Source organism: Pseudorca crassidens, chromosome 10 (assembly GCF_039906515.1).
Source record: "Pseudorca crassidens isolate mPseCra1 chromosome 10, mPseCra1.hap1, whole genome shotgun sequence".
Classification (NCBI taxonomy): domain Eukaryota; kingdom Metazoa; phylum Chordata; class Mammalia; order Artiodactyla; family Delphinidae; genus Pseudorca; species Pseudorca crassidens.
This window is the reverse complement of record NC_090305.1, coordinates 38,084,325-38,103,930: the sequence shown is the minus strand read 5'-3', so window position 1 is coordinate 38,103,930 and position 19,606 is coordinate 38,084,325. Positions and strand designations below refer to the sequence as shown.

Sequence of the window (19,606 nt, the reverse complement as noted above, 5' to 3'; positions counted from 1 at the left end):
TACTGGGCTAGACTGTGGTCCACAGGGCTGGGAGCTCCCAGGAGCCTTCCCATGTCATGGAGGGGGGGCAGTGTAGGCACCGTTCCGGGCTACCAGTTCCATCAAAGCAGCTCTTTTACGTCTTCAATCCACTAGATATTTTTGGTGAGACTTTATTTTTAAAAAGGGACATGGGTCTAAAAGATAAAGTGCAAAAGCACTGTACACTCCATGGTGGTAGAGCATGATATTCCCCAAACTAAACAAGATAGGCAGACAAAATGAAAATATTTTAAATAGGTTGTCAATCATTCTTAACATGTTTCCAGTTGTCTGGGACATAGCTAGGTGTCCCCTTCTCCCCTGAAGTAAGTTAGAAACCTGCAAAGAGAACCTCCCACTCAGGGCAGTGTGGGGTCATCTGGGGAGCACTAGATTTGGCACCTTCCTGCCCTCAGGCCCACAGCGAATCAATCTCTCATTCCCAACAATTCCATCAGCTAAATCTCTCCCCTCTCCCTGCCTCCTCTGCCGTGCCCTTGGTGAGGACTCTTCATTTTCTCGCCTCAATCACTGCAATAGCCACCTCCTGGCAGGTACCCCAGGTAGGCCAATCGCTAATGCTTAAGGACTCAGCTCCCTGAAAGTCCAGCTCTCTAACTCCCACCCCTTCCCTTGCACTACCATAATCCTCCTCATATCCCTATGGCTGCACTCATCACAAGACCTAATAATGATCTACTCTTTCCATCCCACTAGACTGAGCTTCTCAAGCAATGGGTTGGCGGGGATCCAAGTTTTCCTCGTCTTTGCAGCTCAGGACCTGACACAGTGTTTAACAGTCACAGGCTCACAGTCCCACATGATTATAGCACCAGCAGCTGCAGTAAACACTTCACACCATATTACCTTATTTAATCCTTTTATGGCAGGCTTCCCTATTTTATGGATGAGAAAATGAAAGCACCAAAAAGCCAAGTAATTTGTCCAGGGTCACATGGCTAATAATTGCTGACTTCAAGGCACAACCCAGGCATTCTGGCTCACGTTCTCTAAGCCATGTTACCCTACATATAAGGTCCTGAGGGCAAGGACAGCAGAAGCCCACTGCTCCCAGTGACTGGTATACAGTAGGTACTCATTGTTGAATGAAGAAAGGTTGAATGAGGAAATCAATGAGAGGGTTTGAGTCCCAACTTCATCACAAGCTGATTGTGTGACTTGATCGGAGACTTTCAAAGCCTCAGTTTCCTCATCAGAAGATGGAGAATAATACTCGTTCTGCTTGCTTCTTAGAGTTATCCAACTCAATCCAATTATGAATGCAACAATTTTTAAGCACTTATAAAGTAGGCCAGGCAGTGTGGTGGGTGCTGGGTTACAAACATAAATAGAACACAAATCCTGTACTTAAGGACTTCTCTATCATAGGTGGGACAACTCAAACAAATAACTACAATACAGTGTGACAACACTGTTAACAGAACTATATACAAAGGTCTAAGGCAGGGTGCTCCACCCTAGCTGGGGAAGTGTGAAAGTTATTAAAATGTACAAAAAAGCAGATCACTGGGCATCCTGTTTCGCATACTAGTCTGGGTATCTGATTTCAGAGAGGTCTGCATGGTTCATTATCCCTGAGCTACTTTACAACTCCGTAAATTACAGAAAGCATAGAGTAATGCAGATGATTTTATCCATAGAAATGCAAATGGATTTTCCTCAGTGGAATGCAATTGATTATTTGATTATTACCCTGCGGATACAGACCAATTTTGCAGCTATTTGTAAATTCATTTCAGTATTCCTGATTTCATATATGTGTGTGTTGTTGGAATTATTTGAACCAGTTATAACATCTTTCTGGGTCCCTCGTTGATTAATAAGTTGAATAAATCTTTGCCGTGTGTTCATTTTATATTTCTACGGGAATCGTGATTTTGTCTTTAAAAAAACGTATCCTTTAACAGATTTTTAAAAATACCCATGCTTGGAATTCCCTGGAGGTCCAGTGGTTAGGACTCTGCGCTGTCACTGCCAAGGGTGAGGGTTCAATCCCTGGTAGGGGAATTAAAATCCCACGAGCCATGAGGAGCGGCAAAAAAGACAAACAAACAAAAAAACCCATCCATGCTCAAGCCCTACCACAGGCCAATTAAATCCGAATCTCAATGGGTGGGGCCTGAACAACTGTATTTTTTAAAAGTTTCCTACATGATTCTAAGATGCAGATGGAGTTGAGAACCACAGACTCTCAGTAGGAACATGGTAGGAGGAAGGAAGAAAACTAACATTTACTGAGCCCCTTACTGAATGCTTAGTAGATCAAGTGGATCATTGAATTATTGCATTCAATTCTCACAAAAACCCTGTGACCATTTACCCATTTTACAAGTGAGAAAACTGAAAATCAGAGAGGTTAAGCGACTTGCCCAAGCTCACACCAGCTAGGCACAGCTGGGATCTAAACCTAAGAATGTCTAACTCCAAAGCTCATTTTATATTTTTATTTATATATATATATATATATATATACGTATATATATATATATTTTTTAATTTGAAGATCTAATTGGCTTTATTAAATGACTCACGAATCGGGCAGCATCTCCTCTAGGAAGCACAGAGATACTCCCCAAGGCTTATTATATTTTTACTTCATCTAACTGCCAAGAGTCCTCAAGCATTATGAAAGCCAAATAAAGATGAGGTTTACTTCACAAGCATTTATAGAAGCCTCCCTGTGTGCAAGGCCATGGTAAGGACATTGAGTTGAATAAGACTGGGTTCCTGCCCCACCCCACAAATTCCATAACGATCTTATAACCCTGGTTGCAAAACAGTTCCTGCATTTTCCTCTCCTGCCCTTTCTAATTCTTAATCCCGCGTGTCTTCAGATGCAAAGAAAATTTCTCCTAATAGCTTTCTAGAATGTAGACTATTCCAGGAAAACACCCAGGTTCGAGAGAATCCTCTTAAGAAAGGGACCTACCTCCTCCTCAATGCACTGCCTTCCTCTCTCAAACACAACAAAAAAATCCCTCCGGCAGGATTTTATATAAACCCCAGCCCAGAAGAGGCAAGTATTCCTTTGTGCATCCTTCCATCTCCCTCCACTCCCGGCAGAGACTCCAAGGAAAACACCCATTAGGGAAGATGACAGCGCTGCTTTTAAAATGGCACTTGAAGCGCAATAGGGGGGAATTCCCTAGAGATTGATCTCTGCTGGAGAAGAAAATGGAGTTCCCCTGGAAACAGGACACGGAGGGGGACTCCAAGGGCACCCAATATCTCCTAGAGCAGGAAAGGGGACAAGTGAGCCTGGCTGGGCGGTGATAAATTACCAGGACCAGGGGTAATTAACATATATGCACATCCTAAACTACTGCGAATGAAATCTTAAACCCAGGGACTTACTAAAGATGTTTTATAGCCTTCATTACTTGGGCTAATAACAAAGGGAAAAAAATGTGAAAACTTGGATTTTAAAAATCCAAGAAGCCACTGGGTCCGTGTCAGATCCAATTTATACCCCTATTAATGACGGTCAGATCACAGCTGAACTGATGTTTTTTTTAAAACAAAAAGAAAAAATTAATTTGGTTGTATTTCGTTCTACATAGAGAATTAGAGATTTCAAGCCAGAAGGGACTTGGAGAGATGAGGTTTTAGCAAGCAGCGGGAAGCACGCAAAGGCACGAGATCTGACTCTGCTAAGGGGGGCTTGGGGAGGAGGGGAAGGTAGGTTAACCCCTCACCACTCTGTAATCCTGAGCCAAGCCAGCCCTGAACGCCCTTCCAGGTCCCTGGAAGGGCCTGTCCCTCCCTCCATTCCATTCTGAAGCCCTTTGTCCACACTTGGGCTCTAAGGATGGGAGGGGGCCTGACACTGCTCAAGTCTGGGGCACAGACAACCAAACACTGGTAGGCACAGGAATTCTCTGATGAACAAAGCTGCAGGGAAGCCCCAAATCTGCTTTGTTTTACCAAGTGATTCTGATGCAGAGAACCCTAGAGAATTGTTGGGTAGGTGGCAAGTGTGGACTGGGGAGGCTGTGGTATGAAATTGGGGAAGGGGCTGAGCAGTCGGGGAGGTGAGGGGACTTTGACCCCAGGGGCTGGGACAGCCTCCCAGAGAGGAGAAAGTACAAATGAGAAATAAGCCTGGAAATTAAGGTATTCACCCTCTGAAAAGCTTACTTCTTGTCCCTGGCAACAAAACTCAGTGGGAAAAGCTCCTGACATGTCACAAAAGATGCTCCCAAGGGTTCCTAAAACCCCTATGACTAAGTCCCAAGAATATCAATTAAGCAGCATTAATTACATGTCATCAGTTTGAGCGAGACCCTCAGAGGGGAGGCAGACTTGAAACTTCTGTGAGGACTAAATTAAGTGGCTCCCAGGGGCTGTGCTACACATAGAAGTTGAGATTTATGGGGGCAGGTGGGCAGCTGTCCCACCAAACTGCCCTGGGACAAGGGCCAGTGCAAGGCTGGGATTGAGAACCCAGGTCAGGCAGTAAGGTCTTCCCTTCCCACATCCAACTACAAGGCCGGGAAGGGGCAAGCCTGTGTCAAGACATGGGCCTCCTGACCTGCAGGGGGCACTGAGCTGGCAGTTAGTCCTAGACTGATTTGGAGGCTTGTTCTCCATGCTGGAGAGTCTCCTGCTGCCGCCCCACCCTGCCCAGCTCCTTCTCCATTCCAGGAGATTGCTTCCCATCAAACTCCATCACCTGGTTCCCTTGCTCTGTGGGTTCCAGTTGGGTTTGGCCAGTGGGAGGCACTGGCAGATGGCAGATGGCAGATGGGAGACGGGAGATGAGAGAATGTGGGCTATTTCCTCTGTCTCTGGCCCAGTCTCAGCACCATGGTTCTGGGAGGGGCTGCTCCCCCCACACCCACCACCACGCTCACCTCTCACTCACACACAATAACATTGTCTCCTCCCACTGCCCCTTCAAGCCTGGGTGGAAACAGCTCCCTGTTGTTGCCAGGCCCTGGGTGCTGCACTGTCCCTGTGGGTGTCCTCAACCTCACCCATACCTTTGAAAGAAATCCATTAAATCTCTTCAGTGAAAACAACTGAGTAGAATTCTCTCTCCTGCTGGGACCCTGACTGATATATTTTCTCTCTCACAAACACATTCACACACTCATACCATTTCCAACTCACCCGAACACAAACCAAGAATGGTCCCCACCCCCACCCCATTCTTCTTAGACACGGTAACATTCATGTCACCAGTAAAGTGTGTGACTCCTGCCCATGCAGCCTAGGTACCCAAGGTCTGTGACAGCCCTCAGAGATGCAGGGTCCCAACCCAGCCATCCTACCTGTGGGCCTTGGTGGGGACTCTCAGGGTCCAGGGCTCTCACCACAGCCTCTGCTTTGTAGAAAGTAGCCATCCCGGCCCCATCCACACAGATGTCAGAGAGCCCAGCAGGGAAGGGCAACCGCTAGATTAGAACCAGCTCTGAGTGGGCTGTGATACCCTGAAATTGAATGCAAATATCTGTACATGTCCTCATTTTCTGGGGAGAGAAGCCATGGTTTTCATCAATTTCTCAAAGGGAAGCAGAAAGCTTTAAGAACCACTAATTCTAGCTTTGGAAGGCAGATCTTGGGGGTTCGCACATAAGGCAGTAAAATGAAATAGTTAATAGAGCAGTCTGAGGCCAGGCTTCCTGGTTTCAAATCCTGGCTCTGCTATTCACTGGCTGTGTGACCTTGGCCAAATCCCTTTGTTAGGGAACCGTTGACCGAAACTGTCCACCTTGGCCAGGCACCATGATAACCACTTGCATAAGTTTCTCACAACAGGAGGTCCTGATAAGGAACATGGTACTGCTGCTGAAAACTAACTGGGAAAATATGGGAGGGGCCAAAGAGAGAGGGGAGATGCCAGCCCATAATACGTCTTGTAAAACTAACTGGAAGAATTTGGGAGGGGCCAAAAGGAAGGAGGAGACGCCAGCCCATAATATGTCCTACTAACCTCCCAGAATCCTTTCGCTGGAATCCATCTTGGCTGAGAGATGCACGCACCACCAGGAAGGACCCTGAGTCAGACCAAGTCTGGGCCAAGCAAGATGACTGGCCAGAGACAACCCGGCAACTAACCCCATTACCATAAAACCTGAGACTGTGAGCCATGTGGCAGAGCAGTTCTCCTGGGTTCCCTTACCCTGCTGCTCTCCACCCAGGCGCCCCGTCCCAATAAAGTCTTTTGCTTTGTCAGTGTGTGTGTCTCCTCAGACAATTAATTTCTGAGTGTTAGACAAGAGCCCACCCTTGGGCCCTGGAAGGGGTCCCCCTTCCTGCAACACCTTCACCTCTTTGCCTTAATTTCCTCTTCCATAAAATGGAAATGACCATTTATCCACACTTTATAGAGTTGTTGGAGGCTTAAATGATTTAGTGTATGTAATATACTTAGAAGAGAGCCTGGGACATAAAACATGCTCTGTAAATTTGTGATTCCACACTCTGGTTCTTTATAAATCCCAAACCCTGGCCCAGCCACCCAGGAGGTATATACCTCCCAAGTCTCTGAACTCAGCCCTGTCTCTGAGATGCTCCTGGCCCTAACTGCTAACATTTCCTACCCATCTTCCATGCCTGAGAAGGTTTCTATCCTCCATCTAAAGGGGTCCTCTGTGCTTAAGTCCCCTGGAGGTCCCAGTTCTGTGTGGTTTCTCTCCAAATAACTTCCACATACAGGGTAAGGCTGAGGGGAAAATTCAGGGCTGGCCCTTTGCTCTTGCAAACTAGCTGCTCCATTAAGATCAAGGTTCTGCCCTCCCTGTGGGCTCCCCTCAACACCTAGCAATGCCCAGGCCTCAGTTAGAAAAAAGGAAGTAGAATGTGTAAATTTTGCTTAGCCACCCAGGCCTAGAGAAGAAAATTCACTCTGGCCACTGCAGGAAAGGGAAGGCAGGAGGAGCCCTTGGGCAAGGAGGCTGCTAGTGAGAATGGGGGGAGTGGTGCCCTTGGCCCACTCATCCCCAGCTCAGACACTGGAGATGCAGAACAAAGGCAGCCTGGGAAGAGGCTCTCTCTGTTGCTTCCAGATTTCCAAAATCTGGTCCTCTTCTTCTTCCTCACAACCCACTTGCTGGGGGCAGTGACAGCAAGCAGCTCAGGGATGTCTCCCAACATGTCGGTCAACTCCCCACAGATGCCCATGGCTGGAGCCAGGGAGGTGCAGAGGGGTAGCCAGGCCAGTGGCCCAGGAGCCCCACTGGCCAGGGTTCTGTTACTTATTATCTATGTGAGACCACCTGGGTAACCCCTCGGAAGGTGCATTTCCCCATGGCTAAAACAGAACATCCTTCCTTCTCCAGGGGAAGGCTAGAGGGAAATGTGCATGAAAGGCTGCACAGAGCATCTGCTGCCCAGTTGGTCTTCAATACCGATGACAACTGTCACCAAGCCCTACCAGGTGCCAGGTGCTAAGTGTTTTCCATATATTAACTCATTTAATATTCATAATAACCTTATGAGGCAGTACTATTATCATCTTCATTTTACAGAAAAGTAAACTAAGATAAGGCTCAGAGAGACTGAGTGACTTGCCCAAGGTCACACAGCTAATGGGTGGAAGGAACAGGATTCAAACTCAGGCATTCTGGCTCCTAATCAATTAGGAGTTGATTGAGTCACTCAACAATAAGAGGTTAATACTGTGAATGAGGCTGGGAATATGTCCTATCAGTCTTTACCCCAGCCCAACCTCTGAACTTCTTCAGTGCTGACTGTCCCTTCCACCTGGTTAATTCTTCCTGTGGAATTGGGTGGTTCTACAGGTCAGGTGGCACAGGTGAGCGCCCCGATCTATTCCTCTGCTCAACCTCCACACCACCTCTAACCCCTACACACACACACACACACACACACACACACACACACACACACACCACAGTCCTGGTCCTTCCTATGATTTCTGTGAACATTCATTGACTAACAAATTGACTCAGAACTGAAGATTTTAGGGCCAGAAGGAACCAAATCCTCTCAACCAATGAGAAAAGAGAGGCAGGGAAGCGGGGATGGGGTGCTCTGACAGAGGTCACATAGCTGATTAGGAAACGGGCAGTGACAAGAGCCCAGGCCAGGCGGGGCTCTGGCTCTGAGCAGTGCCCTCTTGTCTCAGAAGCCTGTCTATGCCCCCCTTTCCCAGGTTTCTCCCTTCCATCAAATCCTCCTCCTCCTTCCGCTTTGTATCGTGACTTCTCATCTTCACAACACTTCCACACATTCATGATCTCATTTAACCCCCCACTGACCCCCATGGAGATGATTTTATTATCATCCCCATTTTACACATGAAGAAGCAGAGCTCCAGGAGGCCCGGGGGGAGGGCCAGGGCTCCCAGGAGTGACAGGATCACGGTGTTCACTGCGATCCTCTGCCTCAGTAGTGAGTGGGTGGCTCTGCAAGCCTGAACAATCTTAACGGCCCCTGATTTAAGCAGCTCTTGCCTTTTTACAAATTACAGCTGGATGAAGCCTCAGAGACCTTCCCCCCCAGCTGCGAAGCCCCCGGTGACTGTGCTGGCCAGGACAGAAGGAGGCCAGAGCTGACAGGCTGTTCTCTACCTCCAAGCTGCCCACCTTTCCCCAGCCGGAGCTCCCCTATAATTTTCATATATTACTGATGGCTCCTTAATGGCAGATTCTAACATCTTGCTGCAGACCCCAGCCCCTGGATCCTCATGAATCATGTTCACTGGGATTAAAATTAGAGGCCAGAAATCTATCTGACTCAAATACAAATAGGACGAGGGAATCTGCTTGGCTCTGGGAATAGGGGACTGGGTGGGTGTCCAGGGCTGGGGAGAATGGCCAGAGGTCTGGGCATCAGGCAGGAGGGCATGGGTTGTGCAGAGGGGCACAGAAGTCCCATGCCAGGTCCACCACCGTCTTGGGTCTGGAAATTTCTCTCAGGTTCTCTCACGGGAGGGATCCAGGATCCTGTGGCCATCTCTTCCTTAGAGAGTAAGGAAAACGAGGCCCAGAGAAAGCATGGGGCTTACCTAAAGGCACACGGAGTGAACCATGACTTCTGTGGCCTGGTGGCCTCCCAGACCATTTCCTGTTTTGTCAAGGCCTCTAGGTGAGGAAGGGCAGAGGGGGAGATGGGGGGCCTGAGGCTCCAATGGCCTTCCCAGTGCTCAGGCCTGGACAGAGAAGGTTCCTGTTCTGGCCCCAGACACCAGCAGTGGCCTGTGAAATTTTATCAAGCTTTATAATAAAAGACTTCCTGCCAAAAAGCTTAGTTCCTAATTAGCCATTGTTTCCGATAATCTGTTAAATTGTCCCAGCTCCTGGGGGAGTGGCCCTTTTACCAATAAGCCTGGCTGCCAACCTGCCGGCAAAACACTCTCCACTGGCTTGTGCTTCTGGTCCTGCCTGAGCAGCCGCTTTTGGGGGAATGGGGGAGCCTGAGAAAGCCTGTCACAATAGCACCTGTCCCCCAGCACACCCCAAAATGTCTATGGTTCCTATCAAATGGCATCATGACATCTGACATGATAGCATCAGTGGTTCCTTCCTTATACACCATCAGTGAAATGATAGCATCGGTGGTTTCTCACTTAAGGGCTTCTTACAGGAAGAGCCATTATTGAGCATTCTCTACGTGCCAGCCCCTTTACATGAGTTAACTCCTTTAATCCTCACAGCAGGCTTTTGAGCCTAAGCATTTGCCTAAGCGCCCCAGCTGGGAAGGTGGTGGCCTGGATTTGGACCCAGTTACCTTGACTTCAGAGCCCGCGCTCTCAACAGTTCAGCTGCAGCTATGAAGTGTGCCTGGACACTAACGCCAAGGAATAAATAGATTTATCAGCTACCAAGGGACCTGGCCTAGATCCTCGGGGTTTACTAGAAAGGCAGACTCCTTTCTTTAAAGGGAATCTTAGGCTCCTGTCTAATGTATCACACAGAACTAACAAACACCTCTGGCTGAATGGGGGAAGGGGTGGCAGGAGCCACACACAGATTCACAGTTGGACCCTGAGGCACCACATCAAACCCTGGAGCCAGAAAAGCCCATTTTGAAAGTCAGTGGCCTGGGCAGATGAAAGGAGCCTGGACTCAGACTCAAGACCACATCACACCCCGGCTCTGCCACTTGCTAGCAGTCACTGGACGAAGCAAGGACCCCTCCATCCAATTGCTTCCTCATCTGGGATGTGGTGAGGGCAAGGCAGATCACACGGTGCTGCTGAGGTGGAGACTGCATGGGCAGTAGGAATGTCAGTCATCCTCCTATTGAGGATCAGCAGGACGGGGGACAGAGCCGCCTCATAGCTTTGTCTGACTGTATTGCATAATAATACTATTTAAAGTATTGAGCACAACAAGGCACTGAGGTGATTCTGTCATTACGTCCCATCACAGCCCAGTGAGCAGGCATCAGGGTCCCAGGGTCCCATTTTGCTGATGAAAAAAACTAGGATTGAGAGAGGTTATGGGGAGTGGAAAAGACAGGATCTGAAGGGACATTGTAAGCAGGTTCTAAAGCCCTAACCTTAAAACTGGGAAAAGGTACCTGTGGACTCACCTGGTCCCTGAAGTAAGGCCTTGGTCCTAGACTGCCTGCTCCTGATGACAGGGAGTCAAGGCCCTGGAAATGCAGCTGTGTGACAAGAGCAAAAACCACTAAAGGCTGCCCAAGGGACCCAAGGCTCAAGAGGGACCTTTCTTTGCAGAGGCAGACTCCTCTCTGCAAAAAGGGGAGAGTCGGAAAGCCAACCCCATGCTGGCCTGGGAATCCACCTCCTAGCGAGGCTAGCCTCCTGCTTTGGGCTTTAGTAACAATAACAGTCCATTCATTACTTTAAATCTCTTGATAAAGGTCTACATTTTATGACGGGGGCCAGGTCCTGTTCTGGTCATCAGGGATCCCAACTGGGCTCACAGCCTAGTGGGTGGAAGGTCATTTCATTTCACACTTAAACTCTTGGCCATTGGATCAAGCGGATCCCCACTGCCCTTGCCCACCCCATCTCATCCCAGGAGCTCCACAAACACTGCAAATTGTCTTCCTGCGGCTGCCCTTTCCCCTACAATCTGCTCTGCACACAGGGGACAGAGTTATCTTTCTGAAACATAAACAGGCTACATCACTCCCCTGCTCAAAACCCTCAAATAGCTTCTCATCACACTTAGAGCAGTGTCTGAACTCCTACATGGCCTACAAAGCCCTGCAGGATCTGCCCGTGCAACCTCTGTGACCATACGGCCCACTGTCTTTATTATTCACACCACTCAAACTGTACCAGTCTTTCTTTTGGTCCTTTGACGAAAAGAGCTTGTTCCCACCTTGGGGCCTCTACCCTCGCTGTTCCCTCTGCCTGGAACCTCCCCACCACCAGACTAATGCATGGCACCACTTGGGGCTCAACTCGCATCACCAGCCCTTCAGCAGGGCCTCCCCTGATGCCCCTTTAACTAAGGCAGCTCCCTTTTCCCAGGTCACTGTCTCATCACACTGTCTTATCTTTTTCTCAGCACTGATCAACCAGTACCTGAAATTATCCAATTTCTTTGCTGACTACACTAAGCCTCTCCAGAGCATGGACTCTGCCTGTCTTGTTCTCCACTGTATGCCTGGATCAGTGTATGTCATATAGTAAGTGCTCAATAAATGCCAGTTCCCTGACTACTGATTCTGGAAACCGTGATAAAATCTAAGACCACATACTCCCAACAGGGCTCCCAGGGGGGCGCCGCCCTCCCCTCTGGAGCTGATCTCTAACCTCCCTCCAGCACACACTGGGCTGCAGTTGGACTAAGTCACAGCCAGCTAGCTCATGGACACGCAGGCCATTCCCACCCCCAGGTTTTGCTCATGTCGGGTCCCATTCCTGGAATGCCCTTTCCTCCTCCCACCATCCTTCAAGTCCAAAGTATGGTGTTGTCTCCCCCTGGAAGCCTCCCTAGCCCTCTTGATCTCTCCCTGCTGTGAAGTGCTGAGAATTCATGTCTAAACTACTTGGGAGGCTCTTGGACTAGTTGTGCTCTGAAACTTGGGGCCTCAGAGAGGATCTGTTCCAACACCCTCAACAAGATGAATAAATGAGGCTTTTAAATCCTTCTATAGGGCTTCCCTTGTGGTGCAGTGGTTAAGAATCCGTCTGCCAATGCAGGGGACACGGGTTCGAGCCCTGGTCCAGGAAGATCCCACATGTCGCGGAGCAACTAATCCCATGCGCCACAACTACTGAGCCTGTGTTCTAGAGCCCATGAGCCACAACTACCGAGCCCACGTGCTGCAGCTACTGAAGCCTGCGAGCCTAGAGCCCATGGTCCGCAAAAAGAGAACCCACCGCTCGCCGCAACTAGAGAAAGCCTGCATGCAGCAACAAAGACCCAACACAGCCAAAAAATAAAAATAAATAAAATAAAATTTAAAAGATAAATAAATAAATCCTTCTATATATGTGTCTGTTCTCCCCAGCTCCCTGTAAGGTCTCTGAGGGCAGGGACCTCCCTGCTACAGCTTTGCACCCTGGAGGATACCACAGTGTCTTACCTAAGTTACTTCCCTTCTCTTGGCCTCCACACTGCTATTTAAAGAATGGGCTACCTGAGATAAAGTATATAAACTGCCTGGTACATTGCCCGGCACCATCAGTGATCTATTAACAAGAGCTATCTTTTACCAAGTGCCTACCTGGCTCCTCCAACTTATCCTATGTTACCTCAAATCCTTAGACAATCCAGAAGGTAAGTATTGTTAGTTGTCCATATTACATGTGAGGAATCTGAGGCTCAGAGGGGATAAGTGTCTAGGCCACACAGCTCTAAGTACCAGGGTCCTGAAACAAACCCAGGTTTGTCTGACTCTTAAAAGTGCTCAGGATCCCACCCCTCCTCCGTGGTCTGGGCATAATCTGTACCTGCCTGCAAAGTTGTTATAAGGATTAGGGATGATGAGTATGAGATGCTGGACACATGGCAGGCACTCAGTAAAGGATGCCTGTTGTCACACAGATTTTCCATACATCTTGGTTGATTCTTTGAGTAGCTTAAATAATCAGAGTTCTCAGGGAGCAATCATGGCTGCTGGGACAGAGGTGTCTGGGGAGCTCAGAGACAGCTTAAGGTGGATCAGAGCTGGCTAAAGGAAAGGGCATGGTGGAGTATTTCCTCTGGAGGAATAGAGTGAGGGTGGGCAGTACACCAGACTGGGGGCTATGAGTGTTTGGATGCAGGGAGAGGGACAGAGCTAAGAAGAGCTTCTTCCCTAAGATAGCGGGTAACAGGCCCTGAGGTAGGGAGGGAAAAGCCTGGAGTCAAACAGCTTGGGTTTTTTTCTACTGTCTGTAACACATTATTTTAGATTATTTTTTAATGAGTTTCATCCATCTTATGAGTGGGAGTTACATTTGAAAGACCCTAATTAGGAGGCCTCACCTCTAATACGTTATCTCCTGGGTACTGGAGAGCCCTATTAACAGAGGGATGTTAGCAATGATTTTTCACAACCAACAGGAAGGGGTAGTGAGACACCTGGATGGTTAGGACTGCTGTACAAGCACTTAAGCACTTGCACAAGCAGGGAGTGAGAATCTGCAGAGACGTGACCTCACGCCTTGGGAGTGGGCCTGGGCTTCTGATACCCCTGGGTTCTCCCACAGATGGAGCCTGCTGTGGCCTGATCCTTACCAACCCTGGAACATCATCCCTTGGCCGACTTTCAGAAGCCTTTCAGGCAAGAGGCAGGCCCAGGGACCTCTCTGAGCTTGTAAGGACAGGTGTGTGACTAGCAGCCACTTACTAATATGAGATTAGAGTCTAACCTTAACTGTTAGACCATATGAAATTGCCAAAATTTTCAAATTGCAGATTCATACGGTTCAATCTAACTCACAGGTGCGTGAGGCAGAAATCAGCCTGAGACCTGCTTTCACGGTTGTGTAGGCCCTGGCGTCGAGGTTGAGCGGAAGCAGAGATGTGCCTGTATCCACTCCTGACTGTGGGAGGCTGCAGGTCTCTGCCCCAAAGACCTGGCAGCTGTGGTTAGGTGGCTTCATAACAGATTGAGTCCCAGCCCCACAATGATGAACTGCATGGCCTTATACAAGCCACTTCAGCTTTTCCCGTCTCAGTTCCTACCTGTGATCTGGGCCAATCACATCTCCTCACAGTTGGCTGCAGCATTAGGGATGCGCCAGCAGAGCACACAGCAAGGGCTGAATCCATGGTAGTTCCTGGCTTATGGCCATGCTTAGGGTAGTCCAAATGGGAGAGGCTCTAACACCAGGCTAAGAAGTTGATGTTTTGTCTTAGAGCCTTGAGAAATGGGTGAATTCCTGAGCTGTCATTTGGACAGCCACAGGAAAAAGCCCTCTTCTGTTCAGGAGGAGCTAAAAAGGAGACTTTGGGGATGAGCCTGGGGGTGACCTTTGGGGCCAGAGCCAGGGAGGATAGTCGGGGTCTGATAGGGGGCAGGAGGCAGACAGGCCACCACCAGAGAGGCAGAGTTTTGTGGGCAGACTGAGAGGAGATACCCAGGATAAACACCAGCAGGGGACAAAGGCGCCACAGAGTCTGGGAGTGGGTCTCCTGCACCATCCGCAGCCACCATCCTCGTGGCCAGTATGTCATGCTACAATGCTCTGGGCACGACACAGGGATGACATCCCTGTGTCCGGCCTTTCCTGAAAGAGCCCCTTCTGATGAGGGACTCCTCACACACATGGTTGGGATGCTTCCCTTCAAGTCCCTCTCCCCCTGGAAGCCCTCACTCCTTGGAGCGAATCAGGTCCTACAGCCCCAGGCTGAGGAGGGAACTCGGGTTTCCCAGGAAGCTTGAGTATTTGAGAATGTTGGCTGTTGCTCCTGGGCTCCTGGTGCGGGCAGGGTTGGTTTAGTTCCCAGGGTCTCCAAGTGTGGTCATTCCCCCTGTGAAGGGCGCCCAGGGGCCCGAGCTGGGCAATGGCACACTGCAGTTGATATTTCCAGGCATTTCACAAGCATTATCTTAGTTAGTCCTTCCAAGAAGCTCTCCTAACCCCATTTTACAGATGAGTAAGATGAGACTTGGAGAAGATAAATACCTCACCCAGGTCACGTGGTAAATCTCAGAGCTGGGATGGGCATCAAGTTCAGGGCGTCATCTGACAAGGTATTTGACTGTTATTCATGACGTCCTTAGGGACCAGACGCAGAAATATGAGATGGGTTATAACAAAGTTATGCAGATCCTAGGTGGCTGAACAGCACTCCCCAAAGGTCAACTAGGTAACTGAGATCAATCTGGGAAAAGGTCTCTAGTGGAGGACCACAGCACTCCATCCCGTTCAACCCCTATCACTCGCGTGGACAATGACTGCCCCTGACCCAGGACCAGGAGGCACAACCATAATTCAACGTGATCTTCACAGACCATAACAACAGACTGAATCTGCCAAATGACATGTAACAGAGATAAATGTAAAATTTCACATTTAGATTCAAAAACTCAATTGCCAAATCTGAGCTGGAGGAATTCTGTTTGGATAGCAGCTTGTTTGAGGAGGATACAGGAGCCCCCAAACTCAATATGAAGTAAGTCGAAGACACCTGACAAAAAGGCCAGTGGAATTCTAGGTAATGTCGATAGATATATAACCCTTGGAAACAAACACACAGAATGCATGATTGTCTAGTCCAAGCCCCTGTGAGGAGGGAGCCAGCCCACGATGCTCTGAGCTGGAGAAGGGAATGGTGCAGGACACACACTTTGGGAAGAACATTGACAAATGGACGTGTGTTCCAGGGAGTGTGCCCAGATTAGCAAAGGGACAAGAGACAGTTATATAAAGAGGAACTCTTGATAGAAATGGTCACATTCTAGGTCTGCCCCAAAGCGTACTAACAGGGCCATGTGAGCTGTCCTCAAACATTGAAAGAATATGTGGGGGACTTCCCTGGTGGCACAGTGATTAAGAATCTGCCTGCCAATGCAGGGGACACAGGTTTGAGCCCTGGTCTGGGAAGATCCCACATGCCGCAGAGCAACTAAGCCTGTGAGCCACAACTACTGAGCCTGCGCTCTAGAGCCCGCGAGCCACAACTACTGAGCCTGCATGCCACAACTACTGAAGCCCACGCACCTAGAGCCTGTGCTCCACAACAAGAGAAGCTGCTGCAATGAGAAGCCCGTGCACTGCAACGAAGAGTAGCCCCTGCTTGCTGCAATTAGAGAAAGCCCTCGCACAGCAACGAAGACCCAACACAGCCAAAAATAAATAAATTAAAGAAATAAATTTTTTTTAAAAAATAAAGAATATGTGAATGAGAAAATCAACTTACTTGCACATCTAAGGAGTGTGGAATTAGGAACGAGTGGAATTATGCCCTTTATGTATAACTCTATTATAGTTCTGACGTCATGTTCTAGAAACTACTTTCACATTAACCACTCTGTGCTTCAGTTTCCTGTTTTGTTAAATGAGGCCAATAATAATAATAACAGTAATAATGCTGCTGCTACCTCCTTCACAGGTTTGTTGTGAGGATCAAATGAGTTACTACAGTAAATGCTTTTTAGAACAGTGCCTGGTACATCACTGTTAGATATGTTTGCTATTAGCATTACTATTGCAGTTATTGTTGTTTTTGTTACCTCGCTGAATTGAAAGTGAGCTCTGGCTGTAGATAGTGTCTGGTCACCCTTTGTGTCCCCAGCATTCATCTCCCAGCACACAGTAAGTTGAGCCAAATTTATGTGGAGGCTCATGTCAAGATGCTCCGAGGAAGATCATCCCGAATATTCAGAGATGAACTGTCATTCCCAGCTGGTGTTAAGATGTTCAGCAGGCTGAGGTTGCTCAAAAATAGACTGAGCGCTCAGGCAGGGACATGTGGGCGTGGCGGCTGGGGCCACATGCTCTGCAGGTGGTGTGGGTTGATCAGCGGGACACCCTAAGATTCCATGATACCCATCTCCTCCTTTCTGAAGGGCCCTCAGCCTGGACAGCCACCTGGCAAGGGAGGGGCAGGGATCACCTCTACACTTTTCTTTTTTTTTCTTTTTTCTTTTTTTTGGCTGTGGGGCTTGTGGGATCTTATTTCCCCAACCGGGGATTGAACCCTCACCCTCGTCAGTGAAATCATGGAGTCCTAACCACTGGACTGCCAAGGAATTCCCAATGTGAAATTCATCATTATTATTATTATTTGCTGCACCCCTACACTTTTCAAATGGGGAACCAAGCACAGCTCCCTCTTCCTAGTGACAGAGTTTCTGGGACTCCTCCTACCTGGCCATCCTGCCTCTCCTGGGACATGCAGAAGGGTTTAGTAAGCCTTGATGCAAATAGTGGTCGATTTCCTGGGCTAAAATTACATCTTGAGTCAATTTTCACAAAGTGCAGTGACAGATTTAGGTGATGGGAAGACGGAGCTTTCTCAGAAGGCATTACAATGACCCAAACGGTTAAAATCAGCTGAAACCAGGCAGCCAGGGGCTGCGAGAGCAGCTTTCATCCTTCTGTGGTCTTATGCAAACATGGGAGACCCTGCCTAGGGAAACTGCTGTGCTTGCACTTGACTCCCTCCGGCCATGGAATGAGTATCTCTTGGCCAAGATTCCACTAACAGAGAGACTTTTTGCAATGAACTAGCAGGTGGAGCCATGGGAATGGGTTCATGTTTACTAGGAAAAACAGGCTTCCATCCCAGGGACAGTTCCATAGAGATGGATCTGGATTATTCTTTAAACTCTCCCTTCCTGATACTTTCCTCTGCAGGTCACACAAAGAATCAGGCAAAGTAGGGCCTTGATATGTTTGAGGGTATCTTTCCTCCTACAGAAATAGCTTGAAGCCTGTGTCCCAGGGGTAGCCCATGCAACAGAGCTCTGCCACCGTCACCCCTGAAGGCTGGGCATGGCGCTGATGGTCTCTTGTAAATGGGGTCAGTCTCCTCTCTGACATTCTGACCCTATGACCCCAGCAGTCCTCAGCCTGAGAGTCAGGAGCTCCCTTCAGCTGCCTCTCCCTGTATCTTACCAGCCTCACACCCTGAACACCAGCCTCACTCATCTGCTCACCCTCTGTTTTGGATGGTCTCCGTTGGCTCTCTGGATCTACTTCCAGCCCTTCCCCACCCTGCTCTATGCCCGGGATCCAGTGTGGACTGGATCAACAGCCGCCCCCCACTCTAAGTCTTCCAGTGGGGTTCCACCAATGGGAGGTGAAGGCAGGAGAGCAGAGGGTGGGGAGAGAGTGAGGTTGCCCAGGCTGACCATGTCCCTCCACTGAGGGCCCCTGCTCCTGTAGACAAGCTCCCTTGGGGTTCCAGGAACCACCCCTACCCCTTACCTCCTCAGGCCTGGAGTAGTCCCACTGCCCCCAGCCCCTGTGATTCACCAGCCCACGTTGGTTTCCCTGAACCCCACCCACTCCTTTATAATTAGCCCTGTATTATATCTCCCAACTCTGCAGGACCTGGACTGGCCTGCTTACTCCAGCCACCTCCATGCCTTTGCTTTCACCACCATCTTTTTTTTTACAAATTTACTTATCTATTTATTTATCTATCTATTTATTTATTTAGGCTGTGTTGGGTCTTTGTTGCTGTGTGCGGGCTTTCTCTAGTTGCAGCAAGCAGGGGCTACTCTTCGCTGCGGTGCGCAGGCTTCGCATTGCAGTGGCTTCTCTTGTTGCGGAGCACAGGTTCTAGGCACACGGGCTTCAGTAGTTGTGGCACGTGGGCTCAGTAGTTGTGGCTTGCGGGCTCTAGAGCACAAGCTCAGTAATTGTGGCACACGGGCTTAGTGGCTCCACGGCATGTGGGAATCTTCTCAGACCAGGGCTCAAACCCACGTCCCCTGAATTGGCAGGTGGATTCTTAACCACTGCGCCACCAGGGAAGCCCTCACCACCATCTTTGATGCTGGGCCCTTGTGTATGCCCCCCGGCTTCACTGAAACCCAGATCGACTCAGCTCCTCCAAGTGGACGCTGCCACTGCACTGGGGTCCAGCACCCTGATTCCAACACATGAGGCCAATCCTGCTCCTCTATAGGATGAGGAGGGTGAACCAGCTGAGCCCTGAAGTTCCTTCCAACCCACATTCTCCTCTGCTCCACATCATGCATCCCTTAGCCAGATGGCTGGTGTTGAGGTTCAAATTCCACTGAAAAATCCAAATGACATTCTGGCTGTAATTTTCTCTCCTCTGAACTCCCATTCTATTCTCATCAATACCTCTCATCACATCCTCTGTTAGCATCATTCATGCATGGGAATCTCCCCTTCTAGGCTGCAAACTCCCTAGTTCCAGCTTGCGCTTTTGGTGAAACACTTTTCTTTCGGCTTATCTCCCTCTTCCCCCCGCCCCATCTCAAGAATGCTTACTGTTGTAAATATTGACTGAAGTGGGGGAGGGACCAGTAAGGCCCGAACACTCTGGATGATGTTGTACGATGATATTTACCAGACAATGACTACACAGCAGGTATGTTATATCCATCATCTTGCTTTGCCCTCACCACAGGCCTACAAGGTAGGCGTTACCCCCGTATTACATATGTGGAAACACAGAGGTTAAAAGCAACTTGTTCCAGGGGACTTCCCCGGTGGTCCAGTGGTAAAGAATCCGCCTTCCAATGCAGAGGACGTGGGTTC

At 49.0% G+C, this 19,606-nt stretch overlaps 1 protein-coding gene across 4 annotated transcripts in view; it reads right to left on the bottom strand.

Moving 5' to 3' along the window:
- CPNE5 (copine 5) overlaps positions 1 to 19,606 on the bottom strand; it is a 101,558-nt gene that overhangs the window by 61,676 nt on the left and 20,276 nt on the right. The window contains exon 1 of one of the 4 annotated variants that reach the window (XM_067753152.1): positions 5,316 to 5,445. The exons of the other annotated variants lie outside the window; for them this stretch is intronic. Coding sequence (XP_067609253.1) covers positions 5,316 to 5,387 — 72 coding nt within the window. The 5' untranslated portion in view covers positions 5,388 to 5,445. Of the gene's footprint in view, positions 1 to 5,315; positions 5,446 to 19,606 lie in introns of those variants that run through there. 4 annotated transcript variants of the gene reach the window in all.